The sequence below is a fragment of the Hippoglossus stenolepis genome, chromosome 14 (assembly GCF_022539355.2).
Source record: "Hippoglossus stenolepis isolate QCI-W04-F060 chromosome 14, HSTE1.2, whole genome shotgun sequence".
Classification (NCBI taxonomy): domain Eukaryota; kingdom Metazoa; phylum Chordata; class Actinopteri; order Pleuronectiformes; family Pleuronectidae; genus Hippoglossus; species Hippoglossus stenolepis.
In genome coordinates, this window is record NC_061496.1 from 2,037,705 (window position 1) to 2,065,103 (window position 27,399).

General features: G+C 42.3%; 1 protein-coding gene across 3 annotated transcripts; it reads left to right on the top strand.

The window, feature by feature from the left end:
• The first annotated feature begins 77 nt into the window (after positions 1-77).
• Positions 78-18,642, top strand: tut4 (terminal uridylyl transferase 4). Of its 3 annotated transcripts, none has more exons than XM_035176473.2 (30): positions 78-461; positions 2,793-3,349; positions 3,439-3,590; positions 4,256-4,372; positions 4,478-4,655; positions 5,180-5,268; positions 5,366-5,417; positions 5,746-5,815; positions 7,015-7,141; positions 7,480-7,599; positions 9,405-9,599; positions 9,724-9,898; positions 9,990-10,492; positions 10,951-11,101; positions 11,646-11,732; positions 12,063-12,166; positions 12,273-12,330; positions 12,923-13,026; positions 13,111-13,200; positions 13,789-13,902; positions 13,996-14,073; positions 14,201-14,378; positions 14,458-14,505; positions 14,775-14,857; positions 14,983-15,098; positions 15,436-15,590; positions 15,720-15,817; positions 16,232-16,790; positions 17,512-17,682; positions 18,125-18,642. In XM_035176473.2, exons 2-30 carry the CDS (start codon positions 2,875-2,877, stop codon positions 18,211-18,213), a joined length of 4,536 nt encoding a protein of 1,511 aa, XP_035032364.1. In that variant the 5' UTR covers positions 78-461; positions 2,793-2,874; the 3' UTR covers positions 18,214-18,642. The 3 variants fall into 3 exon arrangements, with proteins under 3 accessions (XP_035032364.1, XP_035032366.1, XP_035032365.1); XM_035176475.2 differs by having other exon boundaries at positions 16,232-16,325; XM_035176474.2 differs by having other exon boundaries at positions 4,259-4,372.
• The last annotated feature ends 8,757 nt before the right edge of the window (positions 18,643-27,399 follow it).

Genomic DNA, 27,399 nt, shown 5'->3' on the forward strand with positions numbered 1-27,399 from the left:
GAAAGAGAAAGAGAGAGAAAGAAAGTCCTTTACTACACAGTTGTCCTTGAACGCAGCACGCCCCTCTTTATCGCCACTGTAACTCCCAGCATGCAGCGCGGTGGTGAACTAACATGGCGGCGGTTGTTGTGAGCGGGGCCGTGGGATCAGGAAAACAAGATGAGGAGCAGCCGCGCGGAGGCAGTTAGACCGTGACACCACAGCAGCTTCCCGGCGGCACCGCGACTTCACTCCAGCTCCTGCGGGTCGTGTCGGCACCGGGCGTTCCTCCTCGGTGGGTTTAACCACTCGGTTCCGGGATTATTTATTATCACAGCCCGGACCGGGGCTCAGCGGCTAACTGCAGCTAGCTCAGCCGGGGCAGCTAGCGGAGGTGTCGGCCGAGCGGAGAGCGGAGAGCCGCCTGGGTGTCACCCGGGGAACCCTTCACACAACGCGGGGATCCTCTTCTGGTTTTAATGGTGAGCGTTTGTTTGAGTCGATCTTCTCCGTGTGCTTTGGTTTGTGTCGAATCCCCCCCCTCCGTCCCACCTGAGCCTCACTCGGCTCCAACACCTCCCAGTCACGACCAGTACCACCAGTGAACCGGGTCAAACTCACCAGCACGGCTCCGCTTCTCTGCACATGGGACGTGTTGGTGTTCAGCAGCTGTGGAAAGTACCTCGGTTACTGCAGTACTTGTACACTTCCTCCATTAGCTTATAATAATAAGAATGATAACAGCAATAATAATAATAAAAGCCCAAAAAGGAGCCATCTTTCTGCACTATTAGTACTTTTACTTTTAACATTTAAGAACATTTATGGAGGATACGTGTGTACTTTCACGTTTTTACTTAAGTCTCACCTGAACCTACCTCTTACCCCCCAAAGATGATGATAATATCAGATAAGAGTTCAGGTTTTATTTCCTGTTTTTTTTTTACGGCTTCAGACTTTGAATCTTTTGCATCACACCACGTTTGTCTGAGCAAAAGTAAAGGAGCAGTTGGTCTTAACGTAACTTTAAGTAAAAACATTTAATATTTGGTTGCATAAGCTTTGCCGCAATAACTGTCAAGCCTGTCAAGCCCCCCCGACTTCACCAAACTGTGGCATTCTTCATTAGTGAAGCTGTTCACTGCCTCTTTCAGTCCAGTCTCCTCTTCAGGAGGTGAAACGCTGCTCTGTTGTGTTCAGCGACTGACTTGGCCGTTGGAAAACCTTCCCCTTTTCCCCCTGATGAAGCCCTTTGTTGTGTTAGTGGGTCATTGTCGTGCTGCATGATGAGGTTTGCATCACTTCTCTGTAAACTGGCAGACAAAATGTTTCTGTAGACTTGTGAATTCATTCTGCTGCTCCCAGCGTGAGTTTTACGTGTAAAGATTAGAACACAGGTCCAGATATGACACCACAGCAAGCTTCACAGAAGAACTTGTATGTTCTAGATCATGAGCAGATCCTCTCTTTCTCCACACTTTGGCCTTTCAGTGACTTTGGAAGAACTTTATCTTGGTCTCCTCAGTCCAGAACACTTTGTTTCAGAGCCTTTGCGGCTCATCTCCGTACCTCTTGGCAAACTTCAATCAGGATTTCCAATTATTTGTGCAGATGAGTGGTTTGAATCTTGTGGTCCGCCTCCGATGCCACGTCCATACCACTAAGTTTTTGTTTGAAAGCGGCACTTTAAAACTAACACACTGTGAATGTGAGGAGGCTACCTGCACCCAGGCTAAATCCAGCATGCAGACAGCCAGCGCTAGTAGAGCACGTCCCAAAACCACACCGGTGTCACTCCTGGCATCGTTTACCGCTTCCACGCCATATACGACAAGACTAGTAAGAGATGGAAGGATATCACCTTGCAGGATAGGGTTCTGCTCCCAAAACTTGAAAATAAAGTAATACTGTGATATAATACCATCCCCATGCAAACTCTGACAAATACAGTGAAATATATTTATGGTCATATCGCCCACCCCTATAATTTTACTTAGAGTAAAGAATTTGATGAATTCTTCAACAGACCTTGGTAAATCTGTATTTTGGCTAAAACTAACAATTATTATTTATCTTCTGATTTTGATCTATCAACTGAAGGTTTAGCTTTTGAAATATAACACATTCTTAAGAAAAATCCCCCTTTCATATTCTGAAAGCCCAAAGAAGTGTCATTACATAATAACATGCAAGAGAAACAGCTCTCGAGCTATTAATCAGTCACCAGAACTGTTGCCATTACACTCTGTCACTGACTAATTCTGCTAACAGTATCAACTCTGCTCTTTATTACAAGCAATGTCAAAGAAGTGTCATAAAGAAACTGTGTAGACTTTGTGCCGCTCTCCTTTTTATAAGTATATATATTAATTACAGTTCAATTCGACTGCGGCTGCAATAGTTTTCAAAGATGTACCTGCCGTCGCGTTAATGCTGCTCCAGGCACTGAAAACTAAGCAAGTGACTTTTGCTGTCCCCTAATTCGTCTCAGTCTTTGACACACAAACATCAACCAGGCCTTTTTTTTATCATGCATTTAAAAACCTTTTAATTTCCCCCTATAATCTTGCATTACTTCTCCACTGCCATTGTTTGATTAATGACAGTATATCTGAAAGAAGTATTTCATTAATTAAGGTACAGGAAGTTTTTTCCATTAGCTGTTTGGATAATTGATAAATGTATTCATATGTTAAAACGTTGAATCTTCAACTGAATTGGTAAAACAAACAGAACAGGCTGTCTCAATGCTTTGTGTTGTGTTTCTCCGACTACTTAGATTGATAGCCCTGGTTTGTTTTTTTAAAACCTAGATTTCAGGTGCCCTGCCTGCCTGGTAATCCTCAGCGTGGTGTTGACTCCACCAGGGACAGCAGCAGCAGCTGGACAGGAGGGATGGATGAGTCCAAAGGTCCAGTAAAATCCGTCAATCAGACTCAGAGAGGAGCCAAAGCTTTGTCCAGCGAGAAGTCCTATAAAGAAGCTCCTGCGCAGAGAGAGGGCCCCAAACCTGCACCTCGCGGCAAAGAACACCTCACCAGTGCGAAGGATGACCAGATTATAGGCAGCCAGGGTAGCCGTGGGCAAGGCAAAAATACCACAGACACTCCCCAGGAAAAGAGGAGAGGACGGCCGACCAGGCTGAATAGACTGACTGGAAGAACAAGTTCTGGAGAGAGAGGCAAAGGGGCAAACTCACAACAGCAACTGTCGACACAGGTTCCTGACTCCAGGGCCTCTTTTTCTGCAGACAGCAGCCCCTCAGCAAACAGAGAGACTACCTCTCCTGTTGTGACTGGTACACCTGAGGGGGGCCTCGCAGTGCAGGGCAAGAGCCCCGTTATAACTCCTGCAAAGGAAAAGTCCCATGGTAGGTTTGCACAATGATTTCCCTGAGATGGTAGTTTCTTCATCACCAAATGTGGGTCAAGTAAACTGCATGTTCTTGGCTGTTTGTAGGGGGGGTGAAAGCTGCAGCATTGATGCATCAGTCTGATGAGGCCACAGAGGTGAGACCCACCGTGGAGGAAAGACCCCTGACAGAGCAACAGCTGGGCCTCCGACAGGCGGAGGAGCGCCTCTACAGAGACTACATCCACCGACTGCTCAAAGTAAGTAGCTTATCCATGTATACCTGATGTACAGGAAACGCCTGGGAGGCATTGGGCATCTGTCAGGTGACAGTTGGTCTCTATCGCATAACTATTCTAACTCATTTAGTTAAAGTCAAAATTGGACAAAAACAAAGTGACTATGAAATTCAAATATCTACGTATGATTGTACATATGAATGGTTCAACATACACATGTCTTTAAAAGATGTTCAGACTTTCACATCAGGGGAAAAACACAAGTGCAGAAGTGGTTGTTTTTAGCAGAATCTTTCCACATCAGCTCATGCTTATTCAGGTGCATATTGCAAATCTGGCCAACTTGTGGAGATGCCTCCACTCCTGCCTCCTCTCCCTCAAACATGTCTCTTACCGACTGAGCCTTGGTCAGCAGCTCAGCAGGAACATCGTCTGGATCAGAATCCTTTTCAGTGTTGTTTTCCTCAATGAAAATCTGCTGTAATCTGCTTTAATATCTCTCCCATTGCTTTGATTGTCAATCATCGTCTCAAACGCTACTTTAAAGTATTTTTTGCAGACTAGGAGTGCTGGAAAAGGCATTTCATCGTTAATGAATATGGTGTTGATTGTCTGGATGACAAAATCTACAAACTGCGAGAGAACATAACAACTGATGGTTTTTGCTTCTTCCTCTTTTTTGACAGCAGTCCCCTGAGTACCCAAACTATCAATACTTATGCAAGCTCTGTTCTGTGCACATTGAGAACATTCAAGGAGCACACAAACACATCAAGGAGAAGAGACACAAGAAGAACATCATGGTACGGGTATTATTACTTTGTGTTGGCTGTCCTCGGACTTAAACTTTATTAATGCTCTTAGGAAAGAAAAGGTTTAGGATTGAGGTATTTATATTTTCTGCTCAGGAAAAACAGGAGGAGAACGAGTTGCGTGCTCTGCCGCCGCCCTCCGCAGCCCAGCTCAGGGCTGTGGACGTGGCCGTCATAGAAACAGCAAGACAGCATGGGATCTCAGAGGAAGACTTTGAAGTTCGGAAGGCTGTGGTCATCAAGATGGAGGAGATCATAAAGAAGCATCTCTCAGGTTGTATGCTGTGATGTCGTTCAGCTTTGTCTGTATAGTGTTAAAAAGGAAGTGTCTTGACAAACGTTTGAATTTAAAGTCTTTCTGAAATGAGACCTTCCTCATCCTCTGTCCGGTTATTCTTCAGAGATGGCAACAGCCAGCGGGAATCTATCAATCAAGATTAAATCATAAAATACTAACAGAGACGAGAACAAGATAATATCATAAAATGCTGTGAGGAGTAAAAACAGATGAAAATGTAGGATTGAAAACAATTCTTATTGTTAGTGTGTTAATATAAGAATGAATATTTATAATATAATAAAGTGATCTATCTATAAAACAGTCCAAGATGTATTAAATAATAAACAAATAAATACAGTAAATAAAATTGTGTTTAAAGCCTTTGGTTCTTGAGGTTGCCTCAAGAAGTTTCCACATACTCTGCTGCCCTCTTCAGGATGACTGTTCCAGATCAGTTCATTTATATATGCAGCTTAGACAGTGCATGTTTCCTAAATATCTTTTCCTCTGTTTTGCAGCTTGTTGTCTCCGTCTCTATGGTTCATGTCTCACGCGATTTGCCTTCAAGTCAAGTGATATCAATATTGATGTCACACACCCTCCCTCAGTGAGTCAGCTTCTAGTGTTTCACGAAACAAAGAAAGTGTTTTCTGTAATAACATGTCAATCATTCTCACCTTCTTTAATTACTTCTGTCCGTCCAGATGACACAACCTGAGGTCTTGATTCAAGTGCTGGAAATCCTCAAAAGAAGCCGTGAGTGCTTTTACAGTTGTACTTAAGACATCAGACTTAATTACATGTTATTCATGGGCTCAAACCGGCTCCTCTTGTTGATCTGGAATTCATGGGGTTGCCTTGTAAGTCCATGTGTCAGGTGGTGTTTGCAAGCTGCAAGAAATGAGGACACAGCAGAACATTTTCAAGATGCATTGCTTAGAAATTCATAATCTACGTTAATCTTGTATACATTTTTAATCCTTTAAGACCGTATCCATAATTATTGTCCCGAGTTGTTGCAGTTAATTTGTGTTTTTAAAAGTTTACTGAAGTTCATTTTCACAGTTTCGTTTCTCCTCTTCAGCTGAATTTTCTGAGGTGGAGTCAGATTTTCATGCCAAAGTTCCTGCAGTTTTCTGTCGGGACGCAATCAGGTGAGTGTTGGTTTCAATGCACCAATGCACAGTGTTTTTTTTATTTATATTCCCTAGTGTTTAATTAGTTGTCATATTTTCATACATACCAAGAAATGGAGTTTACTTAAGTTATAGTTTGCAGTATGTAGTTATTATATTATAATTGTTATTATAATAATATATTTGTTTTCAACTTTAAAATTGTTGAATATGAAAAGGACATTTTATGACTACAACTTGGTCCCTGCTACGGGGATCTTCAAAATATTTACCATAAGCTGAGAGGGTCACGCTCCAGCCTTAGGTCGCATTCAGGAAAATGACATTAAAGCCCCGACAAGGAGTTTTTAACTGGTTAATCAAATGGCCTTATTTCAATATTGCTGCCTCTTTATGAACTAAAATGGTGAATGAGACTGGGGAGATGTCTCCATTTGCCCACAATAAGAGGAGAGGAAAGTGTGGTTTTCGTACCTGAATAAATGTATTTAATGCTCAATGGTTATGTTCAATCAGTTATAATATTGTTAGAAGATTGTCTTTACTTACAAATGGGTTCATATTTTATGTGTATTCATTTTTTATATGAATATGTTCAGTATTTGTGTCTTTTAAAAAAAAAAAAACTCCTTCCAAAACAAATGTACATGTCTGGACCGAGGTTTTTAAAACGGGTCACAGTGGAAACGCCACCGCTTTGGTCCACAGAGGCGCCGAGATCAACAAAAAAAGTTTCTTGTAAGACCTTCAACAATGAGCAGCATTGGCTGAAAGTCAAGTTAATATCCAGAGTCAACAGCCTGCTACTGCCACAAGTGGGCAGTAAAATACAGAATTAATTAACAATTAACAAGAACCAGAATGGCACTCAGTAGATATCAGCCTTCTAAATATACCAGATTATTGCATGAAGATCTCTGCTTTATTTCTTCACTTGCAATGTTAAAGAAAGAAAGAAAGAAAGAAAGAAAGAAAGAAAGAAAGAAAGAAAGAAAGAAAGAAAGAAAAAGAAAGAATTCCATCTTAATCAAATCAGCTACAAAAGTGAATTAATTCTTCCTCTGCTCATACCCCACCCTTCCACCAAGTTTCAATGATATCGGTTCAGCAGTTTTAGTTTATTCTTGCTAACAGACCACCAACAATGAAAACATAACTTCCTTTTTAATAATGTTTTCTCCAGCGTTTCATTGCTGTCTTTCTTTACCTCCGTGCAGCGGCCTGATCTGTAAAGTGAGTGCAGGTAATGACATTGCTTGCCTCACCACCAATCACCTGGCAGCCCTGGTTAAACTGGAGCCCCGATTGGCCCCCCTGGTGCTGGCCTTCCGCTACTGGGCAAGGGTAAGGCAGCGAGCGACTGACACCTCAGCAGAAATAGAAAGGATAAAGATATTCAAGTGGGTTTTAGTGTTTTTTTTTAGTTTCCTGCACATTGCAGCAAATGCTTAAGGTCTGAGTTCTTTTGTAAACTTGCTTTTTAAAGAGTCTTTCAATGATACTTGACACGTTGGATTTCAAAGGAGGATTTTTGACTTTTTACATTCACAAAAAAAACTTAAGAACACATAAGAGGAAAGAAACACTGAAAAATGAACTGTTTTGTGTAATGGACTTAGTGTTAACAGTATAACAAGTGATCATTTTATAATTGAACCAATTATTTGTTTTGATCTCTGCAGCTGTGTCACATCGACTGCCAGTCTGAAGGTGGCATTCCCTCGTACTCCTTCGCCCTCATGGTTATCTTCTTCCTGCAGCAGAGGAAAGAGCCCATCCTCCCCGTCTACCTGGGCCGCTGGGTAGGTGAAGTGTTGCACTCTTCAGGACTCCTCTGTTTCCACCCTCCTCAGCAGATAGCTTTTATTTTTCTTTCTCTTTATTATTCTTATACAGTAGCTGAAAGTAGAGAGATAACAGGAAATGAGGAGGGAGTAAGATGGAGAATGACACGTAACAAAGGTTGACACCTCATCCTCTCGGCGACTCAGCGTTTCTACTTTTTTAATCCTTTTTCTAAACACATGAATGAATGAGTGGTAGAGACCAAAAGAATGAGGTTTTAAAGAGTGAAGAGTTCAGGGTAGAACCGCTGCTCCTTTTTGAAAAGAGCCTGTTAGATTTGTTCAGGCCTCTTATCAGGATGTGGGTGCTCCCACCTGGTTGGAGACGCAGGGGTCGACCCAGAACTCCCTGGAGGGACGTATCCCACCAGGCCTGGATCCCCTCAGCATGTGTCACATTTAGTTGCTCATAGACAGAGACATACCGATTTTAATGGAAAAATAGTAAGTGTAAATATTTGTTCATTTATCTTTCTGGCTGCATACTTTAATTACTTCTACATAATAGCAATTCCCTGTGAGTGACATTTGTGTGAATTTCTAACTTAACTTATATTTAGTGCCGTCCTGCCTGCTCCCCAATATTTGTGGTTCATGACCTTTTTTTAAATGAGAAATCATCTTCTTTTTATAAATGGAAGGTCTCCTGAGTTTATAAAGCAGGAGAAATGCATTGAAATTCAAAACATATCTCAGAAAATAAACTTGATAGTGTTAATGTCACAGCCTGGTGTAATGAAGATGATCTTGTTAATTAGGATTGCATTTATCATTTCTGGCATAAAAGATAGAAGGTGTTTTGATATAATTGGCAGTTATTTTTTAGGGCAGAGCAGGAAGAAAGCCTCTTTAATATTTAAGTGTAGGTGAGATTTTCTCTCCTCTAGATTTTCTCTTCAAAACGAGTGTAGTTGTTTTTTGGCGCCTCAGGCTTTTGGTGCGACGAGTTGCTGCTAGAGCATGTGTTAAATGTCAGACCACAGGTTGTTGAAGATTGAGTAATTCCAATAAATAGCATCCCGAGGCCAGTATGTATTTCTAAGTAAGTGTCATGACTCTACCTGGGGAGCGTCACAGCTTCCTGTTGTGCTGGTTAAACCAGACGGATCGGACCATTCACACGTGAATCAGTAGCTGCGCTGCACGGCATCTGCAGAGAATAGATTTTGACAACAGTGAAGCTAATTCAGGATATGAAGCTTCTAGATCTAATTAACTGCTCGACTTCGATAGATACGAAAAATGCGTCACTTTAATAATTCGCTGTGAAACACAGGGTTTAACTGCTAAGTGTTGCTGCTCAGTAGTTTTACAGTTGGTAGATGACAAACTCCTTTAATTCTGTACAAGAATCTGAGTTCGATTTTTGATGTTTGAGCTAAATGTCGAGTATTGATTTTGAATAATAGTTCAGTCTAATTATAGACGGTTGTCTAATTATAGTACTATTATAACCGGCAGCAGAGGCCCCATTAGTGTGGTATGTACGAGTCTAAATACGGAAAGGAGGAGCAGGTTTGTCGAGTCTTCTGAAGGAACTACCTGCATGAGCTACGTTTCTCAGAATGTGCCTGCACCAAATCATTGTCACAAATCTGCAGTGATTTTTTTTATCCCTGTGGCATTTAGTGATAGGGTAAAGTTATCAGTATGATGTGCGTTAGTACATTGGTATCATTTTGGTTCTGGAAACTGGCTCTTTAAAAACAGTCATGTTTTTGAACAATTCTCTCTGATAGCTTTACTTTCTTTTGCGTTTTCAGATCGAAGGCTTCGATGTGAAACACGTGGATGAGTATCATCTAACTGGAATTGCATTGGACATGTTTGTGCGATGGGAGCACAGACCTCCGAGCTCCACAGACGGACGAGGGGAGAACAGAAACGAGGCCAGAGGAGAAAGTAGATCCAAACTGGAGAAGAGCAAACTTGATGATTCTCATTATTCTGAGGGTTTGGTGAGTCACAATACAGCACCCACAGTATGAGGATTTAGAATTCTCATCATACTCTTATGAAGGGCTGTATTGATTATTCTTCTCAGTCTGCTTTTAACTAACCCTCAGTTACCTTCCCTCATAGACCCGCTTAACCTTAGACCTGGGTAAAGGTGTGACGTTGGGCCAGCTGTGGTTGGAGCTCTTGCGTTTCTACACACTGGAGTTTGCGCTTGAAGAATCCATCATCAGCATCCGCTTAAAGGTACTCCTCTCCAGAGAAACCAAGAACTGGCCTCGCCGCAGGCTCGCTATTGAAGGTAGGAGACCTCTCTGTTGGAAATTTCATCTATAAAGGCTTTAAGAAAAAAACAGAACTTCACTCTGTGTCTTTGTCCTTTTTGTTTTTAGATCCGTTTGCCTTGAAGAGGAATGTTGCACGAAGCTTGAACAGCCAAATGGTTTTCGAGTACATCCAGGAGCGCTTCCGCTCCGCTTACAAATACTTTGCGTGCCCTCAGAGACGGGGTCACCGGGGCCCGCAGAGAAGCAAAGGAGTCAGCAAGCAAGGTGCGAAACTGGAAGGGGCCGAGAGGAAGGAGGCAGCATCTGTGAACAAGGAGGAAGACGAAGAGAAAGGTGAAAGAAGTCAGAGGCTGAAGGAGGATGAGGAGCCTGAGAGCGACGATGAAGATGGTTCAGATTCGTCCAAAAAGAAGGACGAGAGGACTTTAGATGCCAGCCTCATGGACATGGTTCTCAATGAGGGGAACAGACCCTCACTCTCCCCCAACGGCCTGCTGGACAGTGACAAGGAGGGGGAGGAGGAAAACGATGATTCAGAGAAGGAGGAGAATGTTTCATCGGAGGATCTGCACTATGTGTTTGACAAGATGATTTTCACTGGTGGGAAGGTAATAATGTTAAACACCATTTTCCCTTTATTTAAGTAATATAATGTATAATAAATAGTCAGCCAGACTTACTAAATTCTGTAAATTATATTTTATACTAGTGCAGTGGCCATTTCAAACAGTTTTAAAAATGTTTGCTTGTCCTGTGTTAGTGCTGGTTGCAGCTTTTCTTTCTGAAACTGGCAGCGAGACTCAGTCCTCAGAACCCTGAAGCTGCGCCGCCGCTGCTGCACATCTGTTTATTCAATGTCCGGTGAAGTTGACTCAGTTCGCAGGACCTCAAACTGGAGAACCAGTTGTTGTTGCTATGAACGTGCTCTGTGATCAACCTTAAGAAATGTTATTTTCAAACTACTCAACATGTCACAATGTTTTGTCAGTGAGTTTTTGTAAATGGTCAAGTTCACAACATTTGGGACTTTTTGTCATTTTATATACAAACTTTGTTCCCCTTCCAGCCTCCTACTGTTGTTTGCAGCATCTGCAAACGAGATGGTCACCTGAAGGACGATTGCCCCGAAGACTTTAAGAAGATTGAGCTGAAGCTTTTGCCTCCCATGAACGAGCGCTTCAGAGATATTCTCGACGGGCTCTGTAAACTGTGCTTCTGTACGTAGGCAACAGGGCAGTTCTGACTCTTCTCTCACTTTATATTCTCTTTAGGAAAACGTAAACATTCACTGCCATTATGAAACTGATAATTGACATTTTCATACAGAATGTGATCTCTTCTACTTTTGAGTATCACTGGACACGAAAAGCACAAAACAAGTTGATTTAATCAATGAAATTTGGTCAGACTCTAAAATGAGTTGTGCAAAAAGTGTTCTCGGCTTTTCTCTGAACTTGAAAACCTATATCACTGAACCAGTGTTATCAATATTATGTGATTTTAAGGGTAAAACTATTTATTGTCCTTACTGATTTGCTGCAGATTATTTTCTAGATTAAATCTTGTCATCTTCAATGTCTTTTTTTTTCCAAATCCTCAGTTTACCACAATTATGAAGAAAAACAAACAGGGCACATTTTCTGAACCTAGAATCATTAAATATTAAATATTAAATAGACCCAAACAGCTGCTGATGCACATTATTTTGTTTGCCTGAATTAATTGTCTCTGTGTGACTGTTTCCTGCTCTGCTGTTTATAGATGAATTGTCCCCAACACCTGTAGAGCAGCAGAAGAGGGAGCAGATCCTCGTAGGCCTGGAGAGGTTTATCAGGAAGGAGTACAATGGTGAGCACTGAGGTTAAAATACAGCTCGACATATGTTCCAGAACGTTCATCTCTGAAGAGAGAACCAGGTCTTTTCTTCTAATGTGTGTCTGCAGTGACATATTTTACTGCCTCTGCTGTTGTCTCCCTGTTTGTGGTGTTAATTTGCAGTCGTTGTTTACTGTTGATGCTTCCTCAGTTCATTTCAAGTTAAAAGCTTTCCAGCAGTTAACAAGACAAAATGATTCCCATGTAGTGTGAAACATCTGCAGGTTTTGTTTTAACAGAGTTTAGAAACAACTGAAGGTTAATAATAGAAATCTAAATCTCTTCCTGTATCTGAACCCGCAGATAAAGCTCAGCTCTGCCTGTTTGGTTCCTCCAAAAATGGTTTTGGTTTCCGCGACAGTGACCTGGACATCTGCATGACGCTGGAGGGTCATGAAACTGCCGAGGTAGAGAAAACTAAACACACAACAGCTCCGACATTTGACTCAACTCAACGTTTCCTCAGCGGATCAGAGACGTGACACCGGTTTTCTGACACTTGTGTCTTAACAGAAGCTGAACTGCAAAGAGATCATTGAAGGTCTTGCAAAGGTGCTAAAGAAGCATACAGGTGAACTCACCGTGAACATATCTCTCTACCGCTTCATGAAAATGTGATGTATGTCAAGTATGGACCTGATAGACTGTGATCTCCTAAGCTGCTTTCAGACATGCACTGAACTCTGCAGATCCTCCGCATTTTCTCCAGAGGAGGTGCATGTGTAAACGCAAAAGTCAGAGTGAGTAGTATAATGTCCGTAGAAAGTCAGGAGAATCTAATTTGAGACCACACACAACAAAAATGAATAAAATACAAAAGAAAACAAACATCTCCTGGTGAAAAGACGGTTACACAATCGTAGAAAACACAGACAAAGTTGTCTAGAGAGTTTGTGGTAAGAGCTCACGGTGGTGTCGGGGTGATGTAAACATGATCACATGATCTCCACAGCGGAGTTAATGCGTCACTTCCTGTCTCCGTCTGCTTTACCCGGCTGCTCCACCTCTCGCCTGAATAATGCAGAGGATTTGTTGCTGTTGTGAACCTCCTGCTGTGTTGTGCATGTGTGAACGGCAAACTTCGGGTAAAGTCCGTACCCGATTCTCTGGACTTTACCTACAGGTCATGTCTGAAAACGGCTCTATTTTTTCCATCGTCACAGGTTTGAGGAACATCTTGCCTATTACAACAGCTAAAGTGCCTATTGTGAAGTTTGAGCACAGACAGAGTGGTTTGGAGGGAGATATTAGCCTTTATAACACTCTGGTGAGTGAACAAGGTTTTCATACCAGAATGTTACGTGTTTACTGATGAGTGCTGTGAATAAATGTGGATGTATCGCCTCTGTAGGCTCAACACAACACCAGAATGCTGGCTGCGTATGCAGCCCTGGATCCACGTGTGCAGTTCCTTGGATACACAATGAAGGTTTTTGCAAAGGTATGTCAGAGAGGACTAACTGATGTAGCAACTCTAAGCACTTCTGCCTGCCTGACGAGAACAGCTTAGGCTACTTCCACACTACTCTGTGTTTTTAAGCTCCTAAAATGGAGACGTTTGGAAACGCCGCTGGTCCTTTTTTTGGTTTGAAAACTCGTATGTTCGGGCAAACATTTAGACTTTTGGAATAAGAATTCCACATAACTTTGCTAAGGCCCAACAGTCCTCTTACCAAACTATATTAAAATTTACTACATCCAGATTTTTCATCTAGATCCATTAATTTTTTTACTCAAATGTTGAAAAACCAAAACATTCCTGGAACTGCCCCCTGATCCAGATCCACACCAGAATTGAATGGGTTCTTACTTGCATCTTGTCTTACTCCTCCACAAAATCTCATGGAAATAGGTTTTGTAGTTTTTGCATAATCCTACTAATAAACAAAAGCTGTATTGAGGTTTTGATGGTTTCTCTTGGTGCCCCCTCTGATCAGTGCGACTGGTCTTTTGGGGATGTCCTGTGATTTCGAGGAGCGCTTCAAGACACCACAGTGTAACTGTCTCTAACCTGCCTCTGTGTTCACAGCGCTGTGACATTGGAGATGCATCCAGAGGAAGTCTATCATCTTACGCTTACATCCTGATGGTGCTTTACTTCCTTCAGCAGAGGCAGCCACCAGTCGTTCCAGTCCTGCAGGAGGTATCTGTCACTGGTTAATCACTGCAGCATCATGAATAATCTGTACCTGTAAGTGTTTTAGTTTTGAATCATCTCTGTATGATGGTTTTTTAGATCTTTGACGGGCAGACTGTTCCTGAGCGGATGGTCGATGGTTGGAATGCTTTCTTTTTTGACAACATTGAGGATCTGGTGCGTTTAATGAAAACGACTTCACAATGACTAAAATTTACGCACAACGCAGTGTTGTCTTCTCACCTTCCTGTCGCTCTGTTGCTGTTGAAGTTTGTAGTCAGTGTGTGTTGTTCTGTCCACGCAGCGTCGGCGTCTCTCTGTGCTGCAGCCGAACACGGAGTCGGTTGGGGAGCTGTGGTTGGGCCTCCTGCGCTTCTACACGGAAGAGTTCGACTTCAAAGAACACGTCATCAGCATCCGCCAAAGGAAACGCCTCACCACGTTTGAGAAACAGTGGACCAGCAAATGCATCGCTATTGAAGGTGCTGACACGGGTCAGCTGATTGTCTTTACCTGCTTCAGTCTCGTCGGTCCTTCTCATTCATTTGTTCCTCTCCACAGATCCCTTTGATTTGAATCATAATCTTGGTGCTGGAGTTTCTCGCAAAAGTAAGTGCTTCTGTCCGGCCATGATGACAAATAGATATTCCCAGCTCATAATGCTCACGTGCAGCAGGTACACAGAAAGTGCCTGCCTGCAAGCACAGTACAAACAGGGACATGACGTTTAATTCTGTGGAAATGATGTGTTTTTGCACATCAACACCGGCATCCTCGTTTTATTTTAGATTTCTTTTTAACTGCTGTTGAATTCTTGTTATAAAACATTTTAAAACTCCCCTTGTCCCTCACGCTGACTCTTTTTTTTCCTCCTGCAGTGACAAACTTCATCATGAAGGCTTTTATAAATGGCAGGAAGTTGTTTGGAACTCCTTTCTACCCCATCCCCGGCACTGAAGTGGTGCGTCTTCCCAAAAAATCGGATTAAATGTTATAATCTAATTCTGTCTGCTCCTTTTCTTGAGGAAACTGATCCTGATTCCTGATCTTAAACATCTGCTCCCTCTCTCCCGTGTTCTGCTGCAGGACTATTTCTTTGACTCCAAGGTGCTGACAGATGGCGAGTTGGCGCCCAATGACAGATGCTGCAGGATCTGTGGGAAGATTGGCCATTACATGAAAGACTGTCCGAAAAGACGCAGGTTGTCCATCCTTCATTCAGGGAAATGTTTCTCTCGACACAAGAAAACACTGAGAAGGAATAAATATGTTAAAAATGGATATAGATTCTATTTTGTTCGTTCTCAAAAAGAGAACGAGGGAAACTTCATCATCTTACGATTAATTTAATCAGAGGGAAAAACTTCTAACACGAAAAAAAGGTTTATTTCTAACTGGTTGGATTTTTACTAACAAGATTATACTGAGTGAATCTAACCGAGGTCATTAATGTGTAACTGCGAACTAGCTACTAACTATTTACCTAATGTTAAATACGTTCAGATTTAACGTATCCCTGACTGTTTTTGTCTTTTCCAGGATAAAGAAGAAGGAAAACGACAAAGACGAGGACATTAAAGAGGAGGAGCGCGAGTCGAAGGACAGACGCTGTTTCCTGTGTGGGGACATGGGTCACGTACGGAGGGACTGTCCCGAGTACCGCCACCTCAAACAAAGGGCCGCCGGAGCACCAGGTGACCACAGACTCGTAGAAGCTTACTTCACAAGTCAAAGCAGCCTCACTCATTAATTCACACATTTTAAAACATCAGTTTAGTTTATTACGATCCCCAGTGTTGAATAACAGTGCTTGCTCTCCACAGTTCCTCACATGGTACGAGCCATGGTGAGCTCTCAGTCCATCCCCATCCCGCAGGCGGCTGCAGACTGTCCTGGAAGAACCAGACAACCCTCCGAGTGTGTGAGTACAGCAAACAGGACGTCCACGTTACAAAGAATTATTAAAATACCTTCTCCTGTAAACTTCTAGAGATGTCTGTGTCCATCCAAATACAGTGAAAGGGAACTTCCTGTAAACTGAGTGAAACATTATATTTCATAGTCACTTTATTACTACCTCTGCCAGGGAGGTTAAGTTTTAAGATGTTTATTGAGAATGTGAGAATAAGCGATAGATGGTGAGGAGATAGTTTTCATCAGTTAATGTTTTCTGTACAATGCAGTCACTGAACGACTAAAACAAATATTTGTCATAATCATAAGTAAAATGTTCATAAAACTATTTCAACTTGAATTGTTCTCCCGTTGGAATGATTGAATATAAAAGATTTCATTTTGTTTACTCTAATACTTTTTCCTTTCTTCTTCTTGACAGTCGGACACTCGGCAGACTCCGCCCTACTCCCCACAGCCCTGCGCTGTCCCTCAGAGTTCCTCCCAGTCCTCCAGCTCTCCTCAGTCCTCCCACAGTAAGACCAGTTCTGCTGGTCCCCCGAAACAGCCAGCTCACCCCCAGGTCCCCCTGTCCCTCTTTGGCTTCCCCAACCCTCTTCCAAGCCCGTACCACCCGGGGGCGCTCACCGCACTGGGGCTTCTGCCCCCCCACCAACACCAGTCCCAGGGACTGCCTCATCACCCGGTTCACATCCCCTCCACCTCCTGGCCCATCCATGGACCGGTCCTCGCCACGTCCTCTAACCCCGCTCCCTCCCCACCCGGCCTGAAATTCGCTCTGCGCTCTGCGTCGGGGAACGGGAGTCCCACAGGCTCAGGGGTCAGTCCCGGTCCCATGAACCTGAACGACCCCAGCATCATCTTCGCTCAGCCGGCGGGGGGGCGGCTGGGCATCGGTGGGCCAGGACGAGAAGGACACTGGCACAACCACATGGCACAACCTGGCTCACTAATGGGAAATGGCACTGTTGTCAAGTCAGGTATTCACGGGTGAACTGTGGCGGCACCGTGTGTTTCTCGTATCTTCAAAGAGCAACTTCACACTAATTCCACTGCTCTGAGTTCTACTGTCATTTACTGAACGTCCATCGGATTCCCTCGTTTTTATTTTTAGATCTAGACATTTACCATTTTTAAAAGAGAGAACTGGACAAAACTTAAGATGTCACATAGTTTTATAAGAATACACATTGTTAATTTACATCAGTCAAATATAGACAACAAATTAAGACCTGAGAGATATAAACTAATACAAACATACGATATTTGTCATGGAAAAATTATACAGCTACAGGAACTAGTGTGTAATTTGTACACTAAACTTTAAGTGACCCAATCCTAAAACACAATTTGTTGTGGGGTTTAGCTCCAATTCATTTGTGGAAGATGTGGGAATTTTAACTTGTTCAATTCTTCAGAGGTTTATGGAGCCTCAGCTGCTGCATCGAGCTAATGTGACAAAGCAGATTTAATTCAACATTTAAGTAAGTCAACAAATGAACTGATTTTTCCTACATGGAACTTTTCATTCGCACAGAAACAAAGCTGAATTCAGGTGTTAAGTTGCTTTTTAAAATATTTTCACTCATTTTACACGGGTGAGGATTTGACGAGGACGTATGTGTGTTTTGGTTTAACTTTTATTGAACTTTGTCTTGTTTGTGAGTCACCAAGTGTGTATTTGTCATCTCGTCTCTACAGAGTCAGGTCACCCGGCCCAGTTTGTGGGTGTGAATCAAGGCTCTCGTGTGTGGGAGCACAATAAAACACCCCAGTACGCCCTGCCTCCATCGTGGCCCTACAGGATGCCCCAGAACTTCATCCAGCAGGGCAACGGAGGCTTCCAGCCTGGAAAACCCTTCATGGCCCAAGGTCAGACATGTTTACAGTTGTTCATCCCATGACATCTCAAGAACCCTGTGAGGGAATTTCTTCAATTTTGGTTCAAACATTCAAGGATGAACTGATTAAACGCGCTAACATTTGAGCAGGTTCACCCACATGTAGCAAACCTGCTAATGTTGGTGTAAAAGAGGTGTAGGACTCAGATTTGGGGGGTCAAAGGTAAAGGTGACCATGATATCTCAAGTCTGCCTTTAGGGAGTTACTTCAAATTTTGACCAGTTGTCACTTGGGCTCAAAGATGAACTGATAAGAGTTCAAAGGTCAAAGTCACCTCATATACGTCTCTGGTGGAGAAAAAACCACCACAGGACGATAATTCCAGTTTTTATTCCTGCTGAGAAAAATAGGTCCTCACTTGTTCGCTGCTGACAATGACCTGACTTTTTGTTTTGATTCTCTCGTTCATCAGGTTCTGTGGTGAATCCAAACCCCAACTTCCCTCTGGTCCCTCATGTCCGACATCAAGTCAATCTGAACTTCATCCAGCAGAAGAAATGAACTTGTCTTTCATTTGAATTCGGTTCATGGTCAGTAAAAGCAGAGCAATGTTCTCTTTGCATCATTTGATCGCAGGACATTTTTAAAATGAATTTTATCATTTTTGTACAGTTTTTAGGTTTTATTTTTTGTCTCATTACATTGATTTGTGATACAAATGTCAAATATTTTAATACCCCCGTTTTTGAGGGGGTCCAAAAGTGTTTTTATTTTATGTGTAAAGTAAACAGGACAAATGTAAACCTTTATTTTTATTAGCTGTATTCATACTTTGCTTGCCGCAAGATGAAGGCTTTGAATAGACATTTGTTTTAAAACAATCTAACATGTCCCCTCAGTATTTAGTGCCAAACGCAGGGATAGCAAGAAAAAAGGGAAAAATATCAAATATACAAAAAGCTACAAAAAAATAAAGAAAAAAGCGAAGAAGCTTGTTGTGTCATGTGGGTTCATTTGTTTCTATCAGTGTTTATAAAGATGGACGAAGGTCATGAACTCCTCTGCAGTGGTTCGCACACCAGGGGTCGTGACCCCCTGGACACAGGTCACAGAAGGAGGGTCGCGACATGATTTGTGAACGTCATCATCAAATATATATATATAATAATATATACTCAACATGTATACATTGAGCTCTTTTCCTTCGGGAGGTGAAAATAACCTTTTCAGTTCTTCTGTCAGTTCCGTTCCTCGGGGAACGCAGAGAAGAAGGTTTCTGTGATAAATCTGTAACAACACATGGCAGCACCAAGATGAATAACAGGAATTAATGCATCATTTTTCTATTGAAAGTTAAAATCACATTGTTATTTTGTAGTTTTTATATAATAAAATTGAGTAAATCTGTGATGTAGCTCAGGCATTTCTGCAAATCTGCTTTTTATTCATTAGGAAATAGACACTTTGATTTAGAGATTAAAAAGCAAAACTTTTACACATGATTAAAATAGGATGTGAAATGAATCCTTAATTAATCTGAATTAAGTTTTTTTAAGTAGCCTGTCCCATATTCTTATAAATAAAAAGAAATGTAGTATTAAAACTAAATTCTGTATTAAAACAATCACACTGTTTACCTGTTTTAAAGAAAAAGCATCTGTACTTGCTAAATGACAGAATCTGCTCTTGTAAGTTATTTGTAATAATGCAAGGAGCGATGACTTGTTGACACTTTGATGACATGAATCCTGTTTTACTGAAGACTTTATTAAGTTTATATTTTACTGTGCTGCAGCTTCTCTGCGTTCAGTGACATGAGGAGTCCTGGGGTGAATGTAGGACCTGAGCGATCGCCACTGGGAGCTGTCACACACGACCTGTCAGGAACCTGCAGAGAGAGACACCAGTGAAGTTCAAAAATAAGATATAAACACTGAGTCCTGCATGAAATTCAGCTCAAGTGAAAGTATGGAAACAAACACATCAAATCTATCAAATTTGATCTGTATAGCACATATTCACATATTCACATCGTGCAACATCTTCTGTTCTTAACCCTCAACTCAAGAGTAAAACTACTAAAAAACACTTAATGTACAAGTACCAAAAGTGAAGGTAAGCCTGGGTTAGCTGTGTAGATTAGGAATGTTTCCTCCCAGTGATTAATATCTTATCTTATTATAAGTTATTATATTATTTGGTCCTATTTTGTTTAATTAGAAACAAATATATTTAATTAATGAAGTGGAATAAAAAAGTACAACAACTCTAATAAAGCTGCATAGAATGGAAATATTAAAATACACCAAAACTGCAAAATAAATAAATGACTCAACAATATAGAGAATAAATTAACACATGTAGAAATACAATCAATCACCAAATGTATTTATAATTGCTTTTATTTGTTTATTTATTTCTGCATGTATTTATTTCTGTCTATTGACTTTTAATTTTGTCAGTTTCAGTTCCCCATAACTTACAAGCACCTGAATATTGAACTCTAGTGCAGTACTCCACTAAAAGTACTTATTTACTCTCCAGTACCTTACAACACTTTCTAACTGTTATAGAAGTTGCTTCAGATTGTAAATAAGTTGTTATCACTTCCTCTGAATATCAGTAAACTGTTTGATCACATCCCAGAGTTCTCTCTGTTCTCTTGTCGACTGTGAGACGCTTCTTGTTTTGCTGCCGGTTTCTCTGAGCTGTCGCCTGCTGCCTCAGCTGCTGCTTCCTCTGACGTCTGATGTGTTTCTCTGCAGCAGAAACACAACAGGACAATGTGAGTGTTGTGAACTTAAAACAAAAATTCAGCTTTAATCCGAGGCCCAAATTAGCTGCATTTGTCCAGAACATAATCAGTGAAAGCATCGGTGCTTCAGAAATGAGTTAAAGGTTTAACCTCTGATCTGTAGTTTAGGATATTTATATATATTTTGATATGTACATGTATGTTGATATATCATCAGACTCACTCATCTGGCTCTTGGATAAATTGCTTGACTTGTTTGCTTCCTACGATCTTGACAATGAGTCTGGGGATAGTTTTTGTTTTTGCTCCCGTCGTGTTTTTCTGATCCATGACACAGGTGATGTGATGGAGATGCTCCTGGAAACAGACCAACCACTCCCTCAGCCTTTAGCACGGTGAGGAACATCTAACACCTCGTCCCTGTATCAGCATCCTTCACTTACATGTACAATTACTCCATCGCTGTTTTCCAGCGCGCTCTCGTTTCCTTTTGTGGATCCTGTTTCTCGTTGTGTCTGAGGTGTGGAGCTTCCTGTTTGTTCTTTCTGCACCATGGTTACGTTCCCGCCCCTCGGCCTGCAGCGCCCGACACGCTGCAGCAGCCAGCACAGGACTGAGGGGTTCGTGAGTTTACATTAGAATCTGCTGCAGAAGATTAAAAATCTGCCTATGATGGTCTCAGAAGCTCTGATTCAGAGGAAGTCAGGATTTCACAAAGCTACTTTTCTCTTCAGCAGCTTGATGTCTGGATCTGTGTGTGTCTGCTGCCTGGTGCTGGTTCTGTAGGGAACTGTGGTTTTACCAGAGCTGCTGGAAACACTGAGACTGAACCACAGTGACTTTGCTCTATAATGGAAATGATTATTGGAGCTTTAGGTCCTTCAGTGAATCCATCTCTTCTCTTTTAGTGCCTCCGGCCATCGATTAACAAGGGAATCAACTGTTTGAAGTTAACTTACGTTTTGCTCAATCATTAATTAGAAAGATTTTTCTAATTAAAATTTCCAGGAGCGATAAAGAAGCAGCTTTGATAAGAGGCCTGAGCAGAGATACAGGGTCTAATTACATTAATTACTCTCTACCTGCAGGAGGAATCTGAGTCAATAGGTTCTGCAGCCTTTTAATCTTTTCATAGAATAAAGCAGGAGGTGGACGACTGAGCAGCTTTAGCCTGAGTCCGGACGCCGGAGTCGTCCCGCTCTCCTTTTGATTTGCAGGATGAAGTTATTAAATGGTCTTAATCACTGTGGAAATGGACGCTCGTGCTTCTCAACATTGTCAGTCCCTACACGTCATGCGGCTCTTTAAGTGCTCGGCTGCGGCTGATGTGTGAATGTCAAACATTCACGGTCCAGATCCCAACGATCAAACCAGCAGCAGCATCTTGATCTGTCAGGAAACCAGAGTAGACGTACAGGTAGTAACACTGAAGCGTCTGGGAATCAGGATCTTATGGGTTTTCCTTTTCTCTCATTCATCACGATCATGGTCTCAGATTGAGAACAGGACTAATTGATTGAACGCTCAGATTCACTCAAACCCTGCGCTCGCACTCAGATACTTCCGGACTCTGCTCAGATTCACTCTGCTCGTGCTCAACCTGGGCGCTTGCACTCTTCTCATCACGCTGCTTCTCTTTTTTACTTTGGGAATTTTTGAGAACGAGAGTGAGAGCATTCCAAAATCTGAACTTTAAATCAAGAAGTTCTGCTCTCAAAGTGACAGAAACATTTAAACGGATTGATTTTCCCGAAATAAAAGTTTTGGCTTTTGATAAATATTTATAGATGTTGACTTCTTATTCTTATCTTATTTCAGTGCCTACGTTTCGAGTGCAGGAACTTTCACCAGGAACATTTATAGAAAGTGTGTTTCTATCAGAGGCATCAGCTTTCAAAATAAAGTTTTTACACCACAAAAAGTCCCAGTTCAGGGGGAAGTGATGGTTACGTCACAAACCTCCTGATGCACAGACCCCATAACACGGATGTTACACAAGACAAACCCTGTATCTCAGTCACTACGTCAGTTAAGATGATTCAGGATGAAACACCAAGTCAGAGTCTCCTCTCCGTGTCCACACATCCGACTGCCAGCCTCATTTATGCACTTGGCTCAGACGATCTTTTCGCACACAGGCTTTAATTGATTAGCGGCCCAATTAAAGAGCAGCGATGGGGGGTGTGGGTGGAGGAGGAGGTGACAGCATCACTGCGATCTCCTCTCCTCCTGAGTAATTCCTTTACAGAATTTCTAAACGGGTTTGCCTGGGACTGATAATGGATGTCGGGGCTGTCGAAACATGCCCCCAAAGTCGGCTCAGCGCCTCAGCTGAGATAAAACAGACAAATTACACCAAGAGGAAAGTACAAGGAATAAAACCTCCTGAAGGCTTTGATCAGACGTTTGGAGAGTTTGTGTTTGCAGCTGCACCTTCTTCCTCCTCTGTGAATCAGCGTGTGTGAGTTTTTGGGACAGATTCAGTTCAGAATGATGAATTTATCACTGAATGGTTTATCGGCGTCTCGTTAACCTTTGCCTACGTGCAAATGATGTGTTAGATTAAACAATGAGGCCTGAACATGGCAGGCACTATATCTCTGTAGCAGCTGTGTGGAGGGATACATCGATCAAAGCGTCACGTCCATGATCTCCTCCTGCCGCGCTGCATCCATCACCGGCTCCTCCTCTGGATCAGGAGGCAGCGTCGTTTAACATTTTTATAAATGTCTTCTGCTCGTCGTACCTGCGCAGGAAACAAGTGACTTTATAACGTCCTTCACAGTCCAATGGTCTCATAAAGCACAAGAAAGACTGAGGTTTGCAAAACCTGCAGCCGGCCGCATGAAATCTGAGCTCATGACCAGTGTAGAGATACATTCTCCTCACGCTGCTTCTGTGAACAACATCTAGAATCATTAAAAGGTTAAAGACGATTTCATTTGTCAACACTTCACCTGGGACTCTATGGGGAACTTTGATGGGCAGAGATGTACTTTGCATTTAACAGAAATGTAATATTTGAAGTTCACATTAAAAGCTTCTGTTTAGAGCAAATTGTAAAATTATTTTAATCAGTTCTTAAGTGATGATGACGTCAACAAGTCGGAAACTCGTGTTCCAAAGTTTTCACCAACTGTCCGACTTTTTGTTTTCCGACTTGAGGTTGCGTTCACGTCTTCTCTGGTTTTTCCGACAACACAAACGCACAAACAGCCCTAGAGTTGCTTCCTCATGTTTGACCTTTGCTTGTCTTTTGCTTCACTTACCAGACTGACTTCTGATCACATGAACCGTGAGGAAAGACGACACCTTTAATCTGAATAATCGGATCATGCTGGAGTTCACAGTGCACATATTTCCCTCGTGTTCATGAAGTGAAACTTTTCAAAGAATGGAATATAATGCATCAGATCTGCATCAGTACAGGATTATGAATCTATTTGTCTGCATCCTGGACCTGCCTCTCTGTTCAGGAGCTCTCGTGCTTTTCCCTGCGTTAAAATGCAAATTGCTCTTTCCTGACCCCTCAAGTGGACGTGGAGGGTCGGCAGCTTTCGAAGTGACCTGCTGTTCGTGCGATGCAGCGGGTGTCGACAGGAGGAGACAGCTCAGCAGCTGATGTCGAGAGACGAAGGAAAACCAGACAAAAACACCAGATATCCTCCCACAGAGACAAACCCAGAGCATTAGTCAAGGCATCATTTAGTTAACTTAAGTTTAAATAGAACTAGATTTCGATTGAACTCTAACCTGATATAAATATAATGTGCTTGAAGATTGTGTTGTTTTGGAGCATGAATAGATTAAAAATGTTTTAAGTAAAACAGGAGACAAAAAACAGCTGCGTCTCGATAATATTTCAAGGTTTGTAGTTGAATTCTTCTTGTTTGACATCTTTCATAAACATTAACATATTCCTGCTGTTTAAGATGTAAACAAGCTGCTTCTTGTAAAGATCAGTTCAAACGGTTCCTTTGTCGCATAATGATCTTTAATTTGTCGATGTTCTTTACCTCTTTCTATCATTTCTTTATCAGAAGCTTGTGAAGCAGCAGAAGATGAAAGCAGCTAATTAAAGCTTCTTATAATGAGGTGTTGTATGGAAGGTGAAGTATGAACAGACAAATCTCACATAACCAGGATCACTTAAAGGAAAGGTTCAACCTTTTGGGAATTACTGCTGCTGCTCATTGACTTTGATTGGGCGACGTCCTGCTTTGCCCAACTGCATCATGGTCCTTTATGTGGTCTGGTTATTATTTCCTGTGTGCTTCTCTTTCACGTTACATTGACAGCAGACATGTCCCGTTAGCTTGACAACTGGCTGTGTTGCGTGTCCCAAGCATGAAACATGTTGTGTTCGAGTTGCACGACCAACATTTTGTACTTCCATCCTTAAAGGTTCTTTTCCACACACACATTCCATCTTCACTTAGAAACGTTTAAAGTTCCTGACACAACTGTTTCCCTTATTGATTCAATATAAAAACAACCTCAGACTCCACAGTGTTAAGATCTTTGTAGAGTTGATATTTAGTTCAGCTCAAACTGTATTTCTACGAACTCATTTCTCCAGCAGCTCTAATAAAGTCACCTTCCACAGATGGATACGACCGAGGTTCTACAATGAAACATTAAAGCTAAGCCAGGTGCTGGTGGGGGGGAGCCCAGAGGAAGGCTCCTGCCTCCTGTTCACTGCAGGCTGATGTAAATCTGCTCTGAATTTCTGCAGCCGCCGATCATCTATCAGAGAGGCTTTCTGGGCTTCCTCTGCCGCCGCTTATCTGTCTGGCGGAGGATACCCAGGAGACAGGCACGTATAATAAGTGTGTGAGTTGTCTGTGTGTGTCTGTGTCTGTGTGTGTGTCTCCAGAGACAATTCCTCTGCAACCAACACAACACATTCGTCCTCAGATGCTGCAGAGAAAAACTGCAAAAGAGGAATAACAACAGGAAAACCAGTGAAATTCAATGACGTGATGCAGAGGTTATACTTCTCTGTTAGGTCACTGTCATTATGGAATTATCATCATGTAATAGGCCTCATTACTGTTTAATATCATTCAGGCCTTTATGTCCGAGTCTGATTTCCCCCTTAACATTTGTTTGTTTGTGTGATTGTTTGTGTGTGTGTTTGTGTGTGTGTTTGTGTGAAGGATTATAGAGAAACTGCTGAACTGATTTCCATGAAACTTGTTGGAAGATATGTGACATGACTGAATGAGTTCTTGTCTGAAAACCAATAACAAATGTATTGTATATTGAAAGGTACGATGGTTTGTGTGTCCACCCTCCGTCCGGCCAATGGATCTGTCATCAACCTGCAGACTCTGCACACAACCTCACACTTTCTGTCACTGAAAACAAAACGAATCTGCACGTCCCTGACACTTCAGTCATCACAGCCTTTTGATTATACACAACTTGTTCGATGCCCTTCATCTGGAACCAGGTAAGGACAGAAACTGCTCCTGACCACTCAGCCACTCGGCTTCAGAGGAGATCATTTATCTGCTGTCAGGACGACTGCAGGCGACCGGACGACAGTCAGCCGCCACGTGAGCGTCCAGCAGAACACGCTGGTTCGTCTGAGATGAGACTTGCAGGGTAGAAAAAGAAAAGGTTAATAAGGACATCTCCTCTTTACCGGAGAGACGGCGCCGTCACTTTGCCGGTGAGGGAGCCTCGAACAGGTCTGTGCCACATGCGGCGCAGGGAATATTTTAGAATATTAATTGCTCACTTAGTATGCTGTTGTCATATGGCTTTTATTAGTATTCCATCAAGTCAATGAGGCGTGAAAGGGCCAGATGCTGTGTCCTCATCTATCCCACGTATACTCTTGTCAGTTATTAGAGCCGAGTGTCAGTCTGCTCATCACCTCGACAATCTGATGTCAGGTATTTATTAACTGGACCAGTGGCTTTAAAAATGGATTAATAACACTCAGGTCTGCTTATTAATGTGGGGTGAAGAACGAGGACAGTGACAGTTTATACTTTAGACTTGATCCCAAACGTCCATCTTAACCAGAACGTTTTAAACTAAAGGAAAAAAAGTCGATAAAACATCTCACAATGTTAGTGATCTTAAATAAATAATAAAAAAAAACGAGATTCAGAACCAAATTGATTTGTTTTGTTTAGTCGATTTGTAAATAAATGTTAAAGTTGGTGTTTTTCTGGCCACGATCATGTTATCGTCCATAAAGTTGTTACCGTCCACCGTGTGCTGGAAGTGGAATCAGTGCAGTTCTCTCTCTGTCAGGCGAAACTTGTATTTCACTCTTTAGTCTCCACCTGCCACTGAGAATCTGTTGAGGGTGACGATCTGCAGCCTCGAGGAAATCATCTCTCATCACCTCATGGTAACAGATCAACACCTTCCAGCAGAGTCACCTGCTCAGTTCAGTGTCGCTCTGCGTTACCTCACAAACGCTGACGCACACTAGAAGACGCACTCTGCAGGGACTCAACGCCAAATGCACCAAATGAAGATGTTAATGGTTGTTGGGTGAATCGTTGCCGTTAGTGTCTGTGGCTCCAAAGATCCCATTTATTCATATTCCTGGTTGTGAGGTCGGTGACGTCGTGGGGACCGGCAGCCATTTCCATCAGTGTCACTCTAATGAAATTAAATAAATGTGATTGCACTGAGTGAATATCGTTTTCACTCAGTCCACACACACACACACACACACGCACACACGCACACACACACACACACACACACACACACACAGACACACAGCACGCACACACACAGACGCACACGCACACACACACACACACACACACACCACACCACACACACACACAGTGTGCAGGGACGGTACATTCCAGGAGATGAGTCCCGGCCTCAGAGGAGCCTCCTCCCGTTCACCTTGAGGGAACCCGCTCAGAATGACATGTGACGACCACATCAAGGTCAGATGTTCATCCGCATGAATCTAAACTGTGAGATTAAACTGCTGCCATCACCATGGTTAC